Source organism: Dipodomys ordii, unplaced genomic scaffold (genome assembly GCF_000151885.1).
Source record: "Dipodomys ordii isolate 6190 unplaced genomic scaffold, Dord_2.0 Scaffold1, whole genome shotgun sequence".
Lineage (NCBI taxonomy): Eukaryota > Metazoa > Chordata > Mammalia > Rodentia > Heteromyidae > Dipodomys > Dipodomys ordii.
Genome location: NW_012267217.1, coordinates 62,140,614 through 62,159,278, shown reverse-complemented (window position 1 = coordinate 62,159,278; position 18,665 = coordinate 62,140,614). Strand labels below are relative to the sequence as shown.

General features: G+C 39.0%; 1 protein-coding gene across 1 annotated transcript in view; it reads right to left on the bottom strand.

Moving 5' to 3' along the window:
* Positions 1–673: 673 nt before the first annotated feature.
* Psmd1 (proteasome (prosome, macropain) 26S subunit, non-ATPase, 1) overlaps positions 674–18,665 on the bottom strand; it is a 100,204-nt gene continuing 82,212 nt past the window's right edge. Inside the window, exons 20-26 of the mRNA XM_013021015.1 lie at positions 15,409–15,511; positions 12,543–12,712; positions 10,497–10,589; positions 9,157–9,243; positions 8,438–8,584; positions 2,182–2,337; positions 674–893 (exon numbers count right to left, since the gene is read on the bottom strand). Coding sequence (XP_012876469.1) covers positions 2,191–2,337; positions 8,438–8,584; positions 9,157–9,243; positions 10,497–10,589; positions 12,543–12,712; positions 15,409–15,511 — 747 coding nt within the window. The 3' untranslated portion in view covers positions 674–893; positions 2,182–2,190. The remainder of the gene's footprint in view (positions 894–2,181; positions 2,338–8,437; positions 8,585–9,156; positions 9,244–10,496; positions 10,590–12,542; positions 12,713–15,408; positions 15,512–18,665) is intronic.

Here is an 18,665-nt window from a genome sequence, read left to right as displayed (position 1 = left end):
ACACTGCCTAATAAAAACTAGTGTTGAATGCCTCCTAAAGCTTAATCTATTATTTTGGAAGTAATGAAATAACTTTGGCAGGCAGCTAGTGAACATATCATCCCACCCATATTACTCAATTCTGGGCAGTGACATCACTGAGAAACTGAGCATTTTGTGTATTATGGGAAATGCAAGAGATAACTGTCTGAAATGCAAGCAATGTTAAGAGCTTGAACAGGAAGGACATAGCTAATGAGAGGCTAGGAAATGAGATAATCTCTTTTGTAGAATCATCTGATATTGAGGAAATAAGGAATTTACAAACGAGGGGACACAATGAAATTAACTGAGTAGAGCCATCCTTGGGGATCAGTAACCTTTAGACCTGGACTTAACAAGATGGTAGATGATTATGTTAGGGCTGAGCTATCCAGGAGTTGGTTTTTCTGACTTAAAACCTAGCTCCTAGGCCAGGGATGTAACTCAGCAATAGAGTGCTTACTTTTAATATGTACAAGGCCCTGGGTTCCATCCTCAGCACAGTGAGAGAGGGAAAAAAACAGTCTCTTCTTCAGAGTCTATTCTTAGCTCAGGTTGGTCTCAAACTCAAGATCAATCTGCCTTAGGCACCATGCCTGGCTTTAGAGGGAGGAAAAAAAAATCATAGACTGAAAAACAAACCAACGATGTCTTGTCTGGAGATTTTAATATATTTATTTCAAAACCAAGTTCTGTGAAAGAGCACACTAAATAGTCATATATCTTCTCTTCAACCAAAGACTTGGAGACAAGGTTCTTCAGATGAGCGCAGAGGCAATGATACATGCATTGAGTGGCAGTCTCAGCACAAGGTCCCTCACGGGCATTTCCAAGGTGAGCCTGGAGTCTTCTTCAGATAAGCCAACGAGATCCTGGGAAAGAATGGGTTGTGGTGGTGGGAGTTGGCATCATACTTTGTTGCAAAATTGCTTAAAAACAACTTCCCCTCCCCGCAACATACAACTACCAGCGGTTGTTATCTAGAACCAGTCCCCAACTCTGCTTTTGCATCCAGCCAATCTGTTCAAGAAGCTGATTCTTACCAAGAGACCTCTAAGCTGTTCTACAGTTAGCTGCCTTGAAGTCCATAATTGGGAGGTTTCCATGAGGAACCAAAAAAGGCTGCATTGAGCTGAGCGATTGAGGTCAATCTGTCATGGTCTGAGCAGTCACAATACACTGTTGCATATTTGGTGAATAAAACTTAGGAAACCAAGGCTGAATGTTAATTCTCAATGGCAGGTTTAGGTGGTGGCGAAAGCAGTATATATATTTCCCCTACTCTGCCTCACTCTCTGAGGCATGAATACATTTTCCTACTAATAGCAAAGATTCTGTCTTAATATGTGGCTGAGATTTTTGTAAAATTGCTAATCAGTGTGTAACACTTACCATGCTAGATTTGCAACCAAAAATGCTTTTTTTTTTTTGGGGGGGGGGAGTTGGAGAAAGAGTAATGGAGTGTGAACTCAGGACCTTGAGCCATGTTCCCAACCCTAAATGTATTTTTATATTTCAGCAGACTAAGATAAAGTTCTCGTTTTCCTTAAAGAATAATAAATTCATGTTTTTCTAAAACTGTAATAGTACAAATAATTAAAAAAATCTGATTATATATCAATCACATGTACCTTCAGATATGTGGTAACTATTATTCCAAAATTCTAGAAGTAACATGTCTTTAGTAGTTTTGATGTACAATTGCTCCATTAAATAAATCAGTATTAGGCTGCTGGTGTGCCTCTGAAGTGTGACCTTCAGACCAATGGCCCTCTATGTCTAACTGACCCAGAGCAAGGAGCTTAGAGTGGAATGCAAATCAACTTCATCACTAAGCAAACTGTGTGGTTCCACAGAAGATTTTTCTCCATGGAAGATACACTCTGCAGCAAGCTTCCTATCTCCTTATGAAACTATAAAAATAGTTACAGACCAGCCACTTTGAATAACAAGGTAGAGTATTGGGGGCGAGAGTCAAAGAAGAAAGAAAAAGGGAATTTGTGGTTCCATATGCAGAAAGGGGTCAAAAAGGGGGAGAAGCTTTAGATACATAAGATGTGCACACAAGAAGAGGAAAAGTGAGACCATGTTTTGTACAATGCATTTGTAAGGTCTCGATGAAGGGGCTTTCCCTTGTAAGTGGTTTTGGTGAGCACTCACCTCTGGTCCTTAATCATCAATGTATTCAAATGGTTCTGGAGGTTCTGGCTCTTGCTCTTCCTCCTCAATTTTCGGGCCATGTGCGGCTACAGGTTCTACCAGCTCTTCAATGTCCTCACTGGTGTCCTTCAGAATTATGATGCCCCCAATGGAGAGCTGAAACACAGCGCAGCATGAGCCTCACTCAGATTTCCAGATGCTCTACAACTTACAAGGGCAGGCAGGGACCTGATAAACGGTGCTCGGTGATTTGCCAGGAAATGACTGAGGGGAAGCCACACCAGGGTAAATCTTTACCCTGTAACTGCTATGTAACCCCTATGTAGTATTTAAAAACGTATCCCATGCTGAGGTCCCAGTGGCTCATGCCTGTCATCCTAGCTACTCATAAGGTTGAGATCTGAGGATCACGGTTTAAAGCTACCCTGGACAGGAAATTCTGTGAGATTTATCTCTACTTTATTATCAAGGAAATTGAAAATGGAGCTGTAGCTCAAGTGGTAGAGAGCTATCCTTGAGCAAAATAAGCTCTGGGACAGCACGTAGGCCCTGAATTCAAGCGCCAGGACTGGCACCAAAAAACAACCAAAAAAACCCAAACAAAAACTTTATCCCAATAGCTCTAAATGCAGCTCTATTTGAATGTTGCATCTCAACTTAGGAAATGTTTCCTACCCAAAGACCTAATGAGTAACCTTACTTTGACTGCAGGTACAATATTTATTATTCTTTTCCTGAGACTGGGATTTGAACTCTTGATCTGATGTTTTGGCTCACTGGCTTACACTTTCACACCTGAGCCACAGCCTCCAACCTTGAATGTTTATTATTTTAATCTGGCATTCCAGTGCATTCCTACTCAAGACAATAGCCTTTGACCACCATCATCATCATCTTGGAATTTGAACTACACACACATAGACACACAAAAGTAAAAAAGCTGCTACACCCTGGATCTGCCTTTAACAAGCTCTCAGTTGATATGAATCATTGATATGAACAGTATTAGAAACCTAAAATTATGAATAAATAGCATATTGGCCATCATTTTGGATCCAAGAGAACCATACACATAAAAAGCCAAGTTTCCCCCAGAAATTCCAGAATGATGGAGAAAATAACACAGCAAAGACACCTTCATGTTTCTTTGTAATCTCTTTAAGTTCTGTGATGCAAGCCAAGGAGAAGACACATGGGAACAAAAGAAAAGTAGATGGCCGGGGGCAATTCTATTTAGCTGTCTCTCAACATATTAGCAGAAGGTAAAACCAAACATCAAACTCTCTGACCATCTGTGGTGTGCTAATCTCATTCTGTTTGCTTGCCTGTGTCAAAGGAAATGGAAAGCTGTGCTCCCTAATTCAATCAGTCAATGCTGGTGGGCACATCTGGGAAAAGCGTATTTCTACCACAGCACATTCTGGGCAGGCAAAACAGCACAGGCTCATCAGTGAAATGACTCACATGCCTACAGCTGTCTCTGTAGTTGAACCTAATCTGATTTTCACTCTCCACCATTCTGCCCTGCCATGTTGCAAACCTGCTGTGCCTTTGTGAACTGCCAACTCCTTCCCCCTCCCAACACACACAGCCACAAATATGAGTCCATAACTCCTCAACAAGGTTGCTTTTCTTGAAAAAAAAAAATGCATTTTGTTAACAGACTCTGCCTTACTGCCAATTCCCAGGACAAGAACAGAGTTTATGACCACTGCCCTGATGTTCCAAGGCTTGAAAATTTAACCAAATGGAGACGAGCTTCTACCAAACAGAAGAGAATGCCCATGCACAAAAGGACTGTTTAGGCTTTGGAAACATGTAGCTCCAGGATATGACTCTTTCAACCCTAACAGGAACAAAAATAACCCAACTCAAATTCTGCAACAATCACCATAGCAATACAGGTTTACTAATGCTTCATAGCCTGGAGAGAAAGTTCACACTCAGGAGGGAATAAGATATAAGAACAACTGAAGACACAGACCAGAGCACATTTCCTATGAAGCAGAGGAGGACAGCACACAGCTGCCGACTCCACACAATCATCTAAGGAAAGATCTGATGACCTCGCCATTGATGGTGGGCATGGGACACCAGGAGTTCCTTCTTCACATACACACTATACACTGACATACAATATGTAAAGAACTCACACTTTTTTGGGGGGGAGTTGGTCGTGGGGCCTGAACTCTGGGCCTGGGTGCTGTTCCTCAGCTCTTCATCTCAAGGCAAGCGCTCTACCACTGGAGCCACTTCCAGCTTTTTCTGTTTATGTGGTGCTGAGGAATCAAACCTAGGGCCTCACACATGCAAGCCCTCTAACACTGAGCCACCTTCCCAGCCCTAAAACTCACTCTTTTAAGGCAAAAGTTTTAGTACATTCACAAATCTGGGTAGCGCCCTCTGCTATCTGACCTGATGACATCTGCATGAACCTAACAGTAACCTGCACCTTTCAGCGACCACTTTCACTCTCCTTTGTGCCCTGGGAAGTGTTGATCTAACTTTGGTCTCTATCAATTTGCCTATTCTAAACATTTCCTCTAAATGGAATTATGTATTATGCCTCCTTTTATGTCTGGCTTCTTTCACTTAATACTTCTGCAATGTCTGAACATACTATAGTTAAGTCATTACAATGGCTGCATAATATTCCATCATATATATCATTATGAATTCACTCATCAATGGATGGCCATGTGAGTTGCTTCCATTGTTGGTTGTTATAAAGAATGATCATATGAACATTAATGTACAAGTTTCTGTGCAGAAATACTTTCATTTTACTTGCACCATTTTCATGTACCTAAGAATGGAATTATGTTATAGGATTAGACTAAATTTGACTTTTTGAGGAACTGCCAAAACTTTCCCTTTTTTTTGAATTTTTTAATTAAAAATTTTTTCCCCCTGTAAGTGTTGTGGCTTGAACTCAGGGCCTAGGCACTGTCCCTAAGCTTCTTTGCTCAAGGCTAGTGCACTGAGCCATAGTGCCACTTCTGGCTTTTTCTACTTATGTGGTTCAGGGCTTCTTGCATATTAGGTAAGCACTTCACATTCCCAGCCCATAATTTTATTTTTAAAAATTGTATTTTTATTGTTCTTGTAAAGTGGATGTACAGAGGTGTTATAGTTATATATGTCAGGTAATGAGTCCACTTCTTTTTGAACAGTGTCACCTCTTCCCTCATCTTCTCCCAGTTTTTCTCTTCTAATCTCTCTTCCCTACAAGTAGTTCACATCAATAATGTCTAGTGAGTATCACTGCTGCATTTGTTCAACCTCTTTCCCACCATTTCTGTGCTCCTCCTTACACTCCCCAAAACAGACACACACACACACACACACACACACACACACACACACACTTGTCTTATATATAAGACAAAAGGTATGGAAATAAAAAGCAACAACAAAGGAAAAAAACCCAAAACCAAAGTAACAAAAAACCTTGTTTTTATTTCTCAGAGTTCCTAAAAGTTTTCTACAGTAAGTAATAGTTTATATGATTACATCCTTGCCAACATCTCTCTTTTCTCTCTAATCTACCTACCTATCTATCCATTCAAATTAATTATACTGGTATTAGGGCTTGAAACTCAGGGCCTCTTGCTCTTTCTTGGCTTTTTCTTCTGCTTTTTTCCTTTCTGTCAGTCATGGGGCTTGAACTTATAAGCCTGGATATTGTCCCTGAGGTTTTTTTTTGTTTGTTTGTTTGCTTTTTTCTCCCTTTTGTTCATGGCTAGTGCTCTACCAGTAAGCCACAACACTGTATCTGGTTTTCTGGTTAATTGGAGATGAGTCTCCTGGACTTTCCCACCCAGGCTGGCTTCTGAACTGTAATCCTCAGATCTCAGCTTCCTGAGTAGCTAGGATTATTGGCGCCTGGCATGGCCTTTTCACTCAAGACTGGTTCTCCACCACCTGAGCCACATCTCCAGTTCCAGCTCTTGGCTGGTTAATTGGCTATGTTTCATGGACTTTTCTGCCTATGCTGGCTTTGAACCCTGCTCTTAAGATCTTAGGCTACTAAGTAAGTAGGTTTACAGGTGTGTCTAGCCATATCTTATCTTTATGTATTGCCACTGATATCTCTGTTCAGGTTATTACTCAGTTAATGGATGATAACTCTGACAACTCTTCCTTAGTCTCCACTTCTGTTTGCACATCCACAGATGGATTGACTGTTATAGCTGTCTCAGAGTTATTTTGAGCATAAGCTCAACAATCACTGAATTTCAAATTGTAGTTTACCAGTGTGTTCATACAGCCTCATGGCCTTGAACATGTCTTTCTGATTTTAGTACTTTAAAACTCAAAAATGGGGGCTAAGTCTCTAAGAGGGTTCTGTGGCTGATGCCTTAATCCTAGCTACTCAGGAGGTGGAAATTTGAGGATTATGGCTCAACAACAGTCCAGCTAGGGAAGTCCATGAGACTTCTATGTAAAAAAATGGAAAGTAGAGGTGTGGCCCAAGTGGTAGGGTACCAGCCTTTACCCAAAGAGCTGAAGGACCATGTCCAGGCCTTGAGTTCAAGCTCTAGTACTGGGGCACATACACACATGCACAGTCACGTGTGTCCACATGCACACATACACAATTAAGTATCTCATGTACCTCAAGTATTTACTAGTTGTGTCTTAATATATCTGTTTAAGATATATCTCAACTGGCAAGAGAAATTCACAGATGCTGTAAGTAGAACATACCACTACAATGAAATGAGTTGCAGCTCAGACAGTGAGTACACGTCTTTGGGGGTTGTCAGTTTACTCAATTATTACTATAGGTGAGGTAATACTAAATCAGTGGAAGCACAATTTTAGGTGTTTTATTACCAACAACCTATTTAATGTTTACAGCATCCCCCAAAGTTACTTCCATATAAATTTCACCGATGAAGAACTGAAACACAAACAATTCAATAGCTTGTCTTGATTTCATGGCTAAGAAATTATCAAAGAGCTAAAACCCAGTTACTTCCACTTCCAGCCCTAAACCATTGCACATACACTATTTTCAGTTTCTTGCCTTTGTCTCTTGTAGCTGATAATCTAGTCAGGTCAGATGCTGGCTCATAAATGATGGTAAGAGTCACCTCTGACTTCTAAAAATAAGTTTACAGCAGGATGCTGGTGGCTCACATCTGTAATCCTAGTTACTCAGGGGGTGGAGATCTGAGGATCATGGTTCAAAGCCAGCCTGGGCAGTAAAGTCCACGAGACTCATATCTCCAATTAACCCCCAGAAAACCAGAAGTGGTGTTATGGCTCAAGAGTAGACTGCTAGCCTTGAGCTGAAGAGCTAAGGGACAGCACCCAAGTCCCATGACCAAAAAAAAGCTTACTTTTGTATAAAGATCTAGAAATTTCATCTATGAATCAGACAGACTCAACATCTGAATGTCTTTAATGATTCTATGGATGACTTATCATTTTGTAGGTTCAAAATATGGAACATAAAAACAGTATTTTGCTAAAGTTTCTGAAGCACTTTTAACACCAACATTCATCCTTGGGATAAACAATGATGAAGATTCTTCTTCCTCTAGAAGGCAATCAAATGTAACAGAGTAATCATGATGGTGATTACCTCCTAGGGTTTGGGGACTAGCTTATTTGATCTATGCCACAGCCTTAGTAGTTAGAGACACTCATCCCTGTTTTACATAGTAGAAAGTGAGGGGAAACAGGAATAGTATATGGGCTAAGGTCACACAGCCTGTGAGCACTAGAACCAAGGTTCAAACCCAGCATATCTGGCTCTACAGTTTAGGTTCCTAATCATCATGCCGTCTTAGCAACTTCTATACAAGTCTGTGGCACAAAAGGGAAAGAGTTTATAGGGTTACAGAGAGAAAAGCAAAGAACTTAAAAATCTAGATGAGGGGCTGGGAAGGTGGCTCAGTGGTACAGTGCTTGCCTTGCATGCCTGAGGCCCTGGGTTCGATTCCTCAGCACCACATAAGCAAAAAGAAAAAAGCCGGAAGTGGCGCTGTGGCTCAAGTGGTAAAGCACTAGCCTTGAGCTGAAGAGCTGAGGGACAGCACCCAGGCCCAGAGTTCAGGCCCCACGACCGGACCCAAAAAAAAAAATCTAGATGAATCAGGAAATGTCTTTTCTTTTGCTAAGAGTAGGTTTCTTAGTATAAGTAAAGTTGTTCCAATGTTTTGGGATTCAGTTTTCTGTATCATATCTACATGAGTATCCCAGTATCCCACTGGCATATACAGCTCTTAGAGCCACGGTTACTTACTGGTTTGAAAGGCTGGTATCTACAGGTCTCTGGCATGGTTAGGACTTTAAGCTGGGCAGGCATAACTCGAGCGGGATTATCCAATAACTGGAAGTTTGGTTCAGGCTCTTTTTTCTTCTCTTTTTCTTCCTTTTTCTCTGCCTCATCCTAGTGAGAGAAAAAGGCAACTCAATAAATGTTCACTTTTGTTCCGCATCAATGAATAATAGTCCACTTAGGGAGCAACTCCTAGGTACAAAATATAGTGGTAGATACAATGAAAGTATGAGTTAAAAGATACCAGACTCAGAGGAGGGAGAAAAACTTTGCATAGAGTAAGAAAGGTATCTGACTAGGTCTTAAAGGATTAGGTTTTTCTATCAGTAGAGATCAGAAAAAGAGGATCTATTGAAACAAAGGATAATCCTTCATTCTCAAAGGACTTTTCTTACTCCTAGCATCTTGATGGATGCTGAGAGTCCTACTCTGCCCCACTAAACTCATTTTAATTGTCATGTTGTCTAGGAACTCATTCCTGATTGGTGCCCTTTCATTCCTCCCACAAATGGATAATCTTTAGATTTTCCTTTCTAATAGCAGGATGTGAATCTGTATGCTGAGAAGAGAATAATTACATTTGTAAAAGTATAAACAAAGCATAATAATATTTAAATAATAAAGACTGGATCATGACAGAATTAAGATACATCTAACCCATACAGCCACTAAGGTATACCTACCACTTCCATTTTCTCTTCCTCCTTTTTTTCTTTTTCCTTTTCCTTCTTTTTAGCTTTGGCAGTAATAGATAACACAGCAGTAGAAACCTAGAGAACAAGGTAAATTATTGTGATCTTTTACCTACATATGACGACTCAAGCTCAAAGAGAATTCAGTACCATTTCCTGAATTCCTTTGTTTCCTGGCAGTAAGAATTATAAAGAACAACATAATTGGAGAATACATGGGAAAAGCAAGTAGGTTATTTACTTATATAACTTACTACTACTGTCATCAGGTGAATCTTGGTTCCTGGAGGCTATTTCCAACACAACACTAATCTTTTCTGATCTGTAGCCTAACCTGGATAGGAATTGCTGCCCTACTTCTCAGATAAGAGATCTGAGTGTTATATCCTTTCTTGCTTTATAGGGAAAGCTCTGGAGGACATAAAAATTTCCTCTAGTCTAGAGATGTTCTCATGACAGGATGCCTTGTAATGGCAATATACAGTGGATGACTAGTAGCAAACCCAAGGTGAAACAGGATTTTGGAAAGCTGAGCAATAAGCTAATGTGTCAGTACTTCAGAGAGGATCTAACACTCATGAATCTGGTCAATTATATAATTATTCCTTCTCACAAACCAATCTTATAGTAAATAATGTACAACTGGGTTATATGAAAGAATATAGCTAAAGAAAAGGACCATTTTCCCATATGTAAGTACCATGAAAGGATAGTTTTACTGGGTATAATTTCATAGGCAAGTGATGTCTTCTAAATGCATCTACCTTTATTACATTATCATTGAGTGTCCTATAAAGTTATTGCAGGAATATAAATGTTATATCCATTTTGAAAAGCAAATTAACACTTATACAATTACGAAGCATGCATTACTGTGGATCAAACAAATGCACAGTTAATTCTATCTCTGACAGGAAGATGTACTTGCATAAGTGCACAAGTATATGTACAAAAAAGAATTTTCATTTCATTTATAGTAGAGACAAATTAGAAATAATCTTAAATGTACACCAGATAACTTGGTAACATATATACTGCTCTGCAGCTTGTGGAAAAATACGATCTATATACACTGAAAGTATTAAGGCTATATTGTTAAAGGAGAAATAAGACAGCTTGTAAAAGAATGACTATGTATGTTGCACACAGACACACAGTGCAGATACACTTACACTGGCATGTGCAGAGAACACTTTCAGAGAGACAACAAGTTGGGATTCTGACAACATGAGACTTAGATACCAAGAAGAAAAGGATTAATGAAGTAAAAATAACCTCAATTAAAACACCATAGCTCCCCTAATAGGCTGCTCAAAGGAATAGGATCCTACCTTTTCCTTTTCTTTTTCTTTTGGAACTTCCAGAGGGGCAGGATATGCAAATGTGGATGGTTTACAGTTTGATTTATACTGAACTTTCGGCATCTGAAGAAATGAAAGAACTTTGTAAATAAGTAAAACAAAAATCTCCATTAAAACAACTAGCATCAAGATTTAAGTTCTATAAGTGGCGCTGTGTCTCAAAGTGGTAGAACACTAGCTTTGAGCAAAAGAGCTCAGGGACAGCATCCAGGCCCTGAGTTCAAGCCCCACAAGTAACCAAAAAAAAAAAAAAAATCCAAGATTTAAGTTTTACGTTTTTAGCAAGCATTCATATGGAAAGGACAGCAGTTTCCATGCAGGTTAAAAGCTAAGGGATTGGGAACTGATCCCAATCTAAACACATAATATTCTTATTTAGAGAAATAAAAACATTTACAAAATATAACATATAGTATAACAGTAAAAATATTTATAGTTTTAATAGTGAAATTCTTAACAAAGAATAACTGAACTGCACAGCTATACTGAAAAATCAGTATGATGTAATACTCAACCAATTAATTTTGTAGCCTAAAAATTTTCCACTCTGAAATGTAATGAAACATTTTAACATTGGTGATGACCAGACGTAAAAGTTATTTAAAGGGAAAAAAGCCTTGGATCTTTAAAGAACAAGATGAATCATTAGGGTCACAGGACTGAGAAAGATCTACATATAAACAAAGCTCATTAAAAAATATCATAGAAAGGGCTAGAGACATGGCTCATGTGGTAAAAGTGCCAGCCTTGCAAATAACTCCAGCAACTTCCTGAGTTCAAACTCTAGTACTGGTGAAGAGAAACAATTTAAAAAAATGTCCCATAGCACCTTAGATTTTAAAAACCTACGTAACCAGCTTCATTCTATCTGAATTCCTCATTGTTGGTCTTTTTTTTTGCCACCACCAAAGGGAAAATCCTCTTACTTTACTTTCTCTCTGGTAGTAACTCTTTCATCAGCTACTCTAGTATTATGGAATTTTAAAAGGTGTATTTGTCTCAAGTCCTCTTTTATTAATTACTAAAAATTTACTTTAAGTCTACTTTCTTTCTTCCTTCTCTCCCTTCCTCCCTCCTTTCTCTTTTTCTTTTCCTTCCTGATTTTGTGATGGCCCTGGGTCTTGAACTCAGGACTTGGGTGCTTTCCCTAAGCTTTTTTGTTCAAAGCTAATGCTCTACCATTTGAGGCACAACTCCATTTATAGCTTTTTTGGTGTTTAATAGGAAATAAAGGCTTATGAACTTCCCTGCCTGGACTGGCTTTGAACTGCAATTCTCATATTCCAGCCTCAGGAGTAGCTAAGATTACAAGTATGAGCCAGCATTGCTGACTAGTTTAGGTCTTTATTCCTTCTTTTAATTTCTGGTCACTCATGGGGTTTGAATTCAGGGCCTGGGCACTGTCTCTGGGCTTTTTTGCTAGCACTCTATCACTTTAAGCCACATTGCCACTTTTCGTGGTTAACTGGAGATAAGAGTGTTGTGGGACTTTCCTGTCTGCTGGCTTCAAACTGTGATCCTCAGATCTCAGCCTCCTGAGTAGTTAGGATTATAGGCATGGGCTACCAGAGCCCGGCTCTAGCTTAAACCACTATAACAGCTTCATAGCTTGATACCAAAATAATCTTCATAAAATGTAAATCTCATGTCATTTATCTTATCTGATTGAAAATTTTCCAGAGCTCTTACCACCTTTAGGATTAAATAAAATCACTTTAAGAGTGATCTATAAATCCTTTCCATATCTCTGCATTAAGATTTCTCTGTCACAGTTCCCTCTCAAAACATGTGCCACATGCTACACAGAGCTAGTCAGGAAGCTTGGTTTCCGAAAATTACACTAACACTTCCACTAAACAAGGTGATGACTCAAACTGAATGGAAAATACTCTACTGGAGATGAACTGCTCTTTATAAAATTTCACAGGAATCCGTGTGTGTGTGTGTGTGTGTGTGTGTGTGTGTGTGCGTGCATGTGTGTGTGTGTGTGGCAAAGATGAGGGCTAACAAACAAACCTTTAAGTCCTTGTTAAGGCCAATGACACAGGTAGGGGTATAAGCCAATGACAGGAAGTGTGAAAGAGGAAACCAGAACCAGAACTGGGTAAAGACAAGGACGCCAACCACAGAAGGCATATGAGTATGTCCAGTCCTGGACTGTAAGGAGATTGTGACGTTATGACCACCTGTAGAAAAATAGAGAGAGGCATGAACAGCAATCCAGTAGGCAATAGCAGACATTTCTAAGGAGTGTAGCAGGGAATCATGGTGCTTCAACAACTCAACAGGAAATCTAAAAGTCTACAGGCAGGCAGTTTTTATATTTAAGATGGAAGGGTACAAAAAATTTGATTCTACTGGGAGCCCCACTCCTGTAATCTTAGGTACTTAGGAGGCTAAGATCTGAGGATCAATCTTCAAATTCAACCCAGGGAAGATAGTCATGAGATTCTTATCTCCAACTAAACACCTTTCTAGAAAGCCAGAAGTGGAGCTGTGGCTCAAGTGGTAGCTTGAACATAAAAGATCAGGGGGAGCATCCAGGCCTTGAGTTTAAGCTCCAAGTCTGGTGGGTGCATGTGCCTGCTCACATGCACATGCACATCTAAACACACATACACACACACACACACATAAAATGATTTTAAATTAAACATTAGTATATACTATACAGTGGCTCCTAATATGTGATTAAAAAGCAATTTTAGTACATGTCGTATTTACAGGGGTAAAGGATAGATATTCTTGCCTATGTTTGCTTTTTCCACTTTAAGGTTTGAACTGCAGCATCTGAACTAGGTCACTTATTACTACCACTTGGAAAATTTTTGCTACTGATCCTTGATTCAATGAAACATTTCTAAGGAAACATGTTAAAAAAAAAAAAGAAACCAGAGTGAATTCTAAGAATCAGAAGTTTGGACTGGCTGAGGATGGCGGCACATGTCTATAATCCTGGCACGTGGAAGATGAGCCAGGTAGATCACAATTTCAAAGTCAGCCTGAGCTGTATGGGCTAGATATTAAGACCTCATCTCAAAAACAAACAAAAAGCCATATAACAGTGGCTCATGCCTGTAATCCTAGCTACTAAGGAGGCTGAGACTAGCAGTTTGAAGCCAGCCCAGGCAGAAAAGTACATGAGACTTTTATCTCCAGAAAAAGCTGCAAGTGGTGCTGTGGCTCAAGTGGTAAAGCACTAGCCTTGAGCAGAAAGAGGCTCAGGGACAGTGCCTAAGGCCTGAGTTCAAGTCCTAGGACTAGCAAAAACAAACAAAAAACAAAAGCCTTTAGGAACCAGTCAGTTAAACAAATAAGTAAAAGTTGGCTGGGAGAATTGAGGACTGAAGCAAACAGAAAAGTCCACGCCTTATTTAAACAGAGTATTCTTATAGGGCCGGGATTTCTAGATCATCTACTTAAAGACAGGGTCTTTATTTAAAGACCCAGGATGGCCTGGAGTTCACTATCCTCCTGCTTCAGCTTCCCAAGTTCTATAATGGGGGTGTCAACAAGGCATGTATTACCATACCCAGTTAATAACAAACCTTAGTCTTTGACTTTTCTTCCTGAAGAGACCAAATCTTTTAAGTTCTCATAAACTTGAGATATTACTTCTTATCTTATAACTTAGCAAAAGAGAGATAGAGACAGCTAAGAGACAGAAAGAGACTGCTAACAGGATTATATTCCACATGACTAGGACATAGAAAAAGAATCATACAAAATAACCATGAAGTAAATTAAGTGTATGTTAACTCTTTCCTTCTTAACTCATTGAGATATTACCAATAATAAAGTTAAGGAGTATAATAGATGGATCCTAATGTAATGTACTCAAAAAGACACCATTCTCTCCTTGAAAGAGATTATAATGTAGTGGCAAAAAAACAAATTCTGGAGCTAGATAGCATACTCAAAACACATACTAAGAAAAATTAAGCTCAAAACAGACTTAAGCAAACAAGCAAACAAAATGGACACCAGTAGTTTATGCCTGTAATCTTAACTACTTAGGAAGCTAAGATGACAGTCCAAAGCCAGCCTGGGCAGAAAAGCCCATGAAAATCCATCTCCAAAGATGACCAAAAAAGCAAGGGTGGAGGTTCAAGCCAACCAAACAAGCAAGTCAAGTGAGGCACCAAGAATTTGCCAGGCATGTGATGCTTGCCTGTACTCCCAGATACTTGGGAAGCTGAGGATGGCAAACTGAAGGCTAGCTTAGGCAATTTACCAAGACACGTTGCAAGATCAAAAAATAAATAAAGCCGGTGTGGGTGGCTCACGCCTGTCATCCTAGCTACTCAGAAGGCTGAGATCTGAGGACTGCTGCTCAAAGCCAGCCTGGGCAGGAAAGTCCGTGAGCTCTGATCTCCACTCAACCACCAGGAAACCAGAAGTGGGGCTGTGGCTCAAGTGGTAGAGCCCTCACCTTGAGCTGAAGATCTCAAGGACAGTGCGTAGACCCAGAGTTCAAGCCCCACAACCGACCAAAAAAAAAAAAAAAAGGTCTCTATGTAAGAAAATGGAAGCAAGAACGTGGAGGAGATTGGTAGAGTTGGAAAGATGGGGGAGAATGATGAAAGCGGTGACACTGATCTAGATGCGTTGTATTCACAAACTGGTATGTTGAACTGGAAACTTTGTACAACTATTTAGAACCAAAACTACAAAAAAAAAAAACAACAACTGAAAATGATTTCTGTGATCTGCAACTAGAAGTATGTACATAAACGTTCTCCAGAAATAATCTACTTTAGACTCAATTTCCACTATGGCACATAATTAGAATACTAGGTAGTTATTTCATAAGATTTGGTTTAAATAAATACAGTAAGCAAGTAAGTATATATGTACATCTGGAAGATGAAAAAACTCTTACCTGCATCCAGTATGCCCTGGGCCAGAATAGCGCCAAACTTGGCCATGACATCATCGTGTTTATCATTGATGACTTTGGAATATAGCTGTCTAAACTGATTCACCTGAAGGAGCAAGAAAAAGAACCATGGTCTAACTCTATTCATCTATGGTATCATTTTAGCTCACTCAGTAAGTTGCTCAAATGGTGAGACTGAGTTCTGAATTTCACAACATTTGGAAGAAATGAAGATGGACCAGACACGAAGGCAGAGCAGTGCTGTGTTTGACATCATGAGTGTTATTATGATTATTTAGTTGGGGGCATTCGGTCTGCTTTCAATCATCACCTATGCTGCACAATTCAGGGGCAGAAGGAATGAATATGATTTCATTCTACACTGTTAGCTGTCGATGGCTTTGATTTTACTTGGAATTACAGCTATGGTGCTTACCATCAACCTTATAGATTTCCAGCAGTTTCACCTTCCTTCAGTTCTACCTTAAACTACCCTTCCCTGAGCTATGTGAGGTTAGTGCACTTGCAAATACACGGAAGGTTTTCATTATGCACACACATTAATTTTCTGTGGACTTGAGAATCAGTCCTCCTATTTAAAGGAACACACCAAAACACACAGGGTGAAATTTCTAGCAATTTTTGTTTCCTTTTTTTTTTTTGGGTCCGGTCATGGGGCCTGAATTCTGGGCCTGGGGCGCTGTACCTCAGCTCTTCAGCTCTAGGCTAGTGCTCTACCACTTGAGCCACAGGGCCACTTCCTGCTTTTTTCTTTTTGCTTATGTGGTGCTGAGGAATTGAACCCAGGGCCTCATGCATTCGAGGCAAGTGCTCTACCACTGAGCTACCCTCCCAGCCCTTGTTTCCTTCTTTACTCTTGTCTGTAGCTTCTGAAATATGGTATTACTTTCATAATAAAAATGTTTATAAAGTATGTTTTTGATAAATAAAGTAAGTGGTTCCTTTAAATCCATTTGGGTGGCAGCAAGGGAACTACTTTATGCTTCTTCCATGTCTGACACTTTGTTTTCCCAACAGTGCTTTTCAAATGGTAGGCACCCAGGAAGAAGTCTGCTTGTTCAAGAAGCACATGATCATGGAGCGCCCCAAATCTGCCAAAAGCAGAAAATACTACATTTGAGTTTCCTAATAAAATGACTTAATCTACAGCATGTGTGTGTCTGTGTGTGTGTGTGTATTTTTTTCTCCAAGAATCTATTCTTCCCTTCTTCCTTTGTCTTAGTGTGAGAGGCCCAACAAGGACAGAGCAATATTCAGAGAACTCTATTTTATGACTATCATTACTCTTACAAGCCACTAGAGTAAATCACTAGCTTTTCTTCTTTTTGCTGAGATAGGGTCTTGCAATGTTGCTCAGGCAGGTCTTAAACTCCTGAGCCCGAATGATCCTCTTATCTTGACTTCCTGAGTAGCTGGACTATATTATACATATTATATATATGCCATTACATCTGGCTGATCACTAGCTTTTCTGAGCCTTAGTTTCTTCACTTCTACCTTACTTACCTATTTAATTACTTGAGGTAACATATATATTGTGATATGTACAGTCATCTTATCCTTCAATAAACACAGCTGTCTTACCATATAAGGATAAAATTCCACTTGTCCTTCTTGACTATTAATTCTGCAACCTAAATACTGCTAGATTCTGCAAATAAAATACTGTTCTTAAGCATACTTCTCATTTTTTATTCACAGGCAGCAATAGATTATAGTGGAGGAAAAATAATGAGATGTCACTGCAGAGAAAATAACCACTTCCCCAGGTCATACTTTAACTATAAAACCCAGAATGATTAAAACATCACTAAACTCCCTTTTAGTTTTAAAAATTCTTACATTTGATGTTTTACTCTGGTTCAACAGGTCAAATTCCTTTGATCTGGAACTTATTTTAGATGAACACTTACATTACCTTATATAGGACAGAAATTTATGCGTAAAGGCTTATGAAACATTTCATGAACTTATAAAACAGGTTTATCCAATTAATAGTAAAAAGCTAGTTTAAATTTTTTATTAGTTTATATATATATATGTGGAAGGATTTCATTGTGATATCCTCCACATTTGTTTACACTGCACTCCAATCAATTTCATTCCTCAATCATGTTCCCTACCCCAGTCCAGCCCGCAAATAGCATTTCCAACAAGTTTCCTAGTTTTGTTTTCATAATGCAAATAATCTATTTGACAGTATTTGACTTCCCCTCCTAGACCAGTCTGTTCCAACTGGTCCTCACCCATCTACCTCTATTGAACAACAGCTTTTATTGAATTAATTCTCTATGATGCTCTCATATATGAAATATTTCCTTGCATTTTTACCTTAGTACATTAGAACAGTGTCTGAAGTTCAGAAGACAATTTGGAGATAACCTGGTTTACTCCCTCTGTTTTCAGATGGGAAGACTGACATAAACAGTTGGCAAGTTGTTTTTCTAAGACAGACCATAGGCCAGAAGATCTTAGGCAAGGAGGAGCACCAGGTCTTTTTTTTTTAATATTGTATTATTCAATATAAAATACTTACTATGTACATGTTCAAATTAATTAAATGTAGACTTATTTTAACAACTGGCCATCACAGATGACCACGGTAATCAGGATGAGGATTACAACTTTCTACTTAGTGTCACTGTATCTCCTCCCCTCTCCCCCATAACATAAAGTAGAATTTGTAGGGAAAATAATATTAATGCCTCATTTAATATTATGATAAACTTAGGAAAGGCAATGAAAATTTTAAGTTACCCTGTGTTCTATGTTTTCCATTATGTATAAATATCTAAAATATACCTTTTCTAAAATCCTGCATTTTCAGTATTCACCATGTTCTAATTTTTATGCCTTACATTGAATAAAATCTTCTCGATGTCAGGCAGAAAGGAACAAAATTCTTTGGGATCATTAGGGATTTTTGCTGTTTCTTATCATGTGAGTTAGTCTTCTACTTTCTACCTTTTTCTTTCTTCTTGACTATAGAAATGAATCTGCCTATCAAGAATCAGTCTGAGAATTTAAATTGTTTTCTCTCTTTATGACATTACATTGTTGTGTGTTACCTGCACCATACACATATAATTCCTTCTACAAAATTCTTTTTTTTAATTTAATTTTTATATTTTTATTGTGAAAATAGTGTACAGAGGGGTTACAATTACATGGGCAAGATAATGAGTACATTTCTTATCAAGCATTGTAGCCTCCTCCTTTGTTTCCCCTTCCCATTCCTT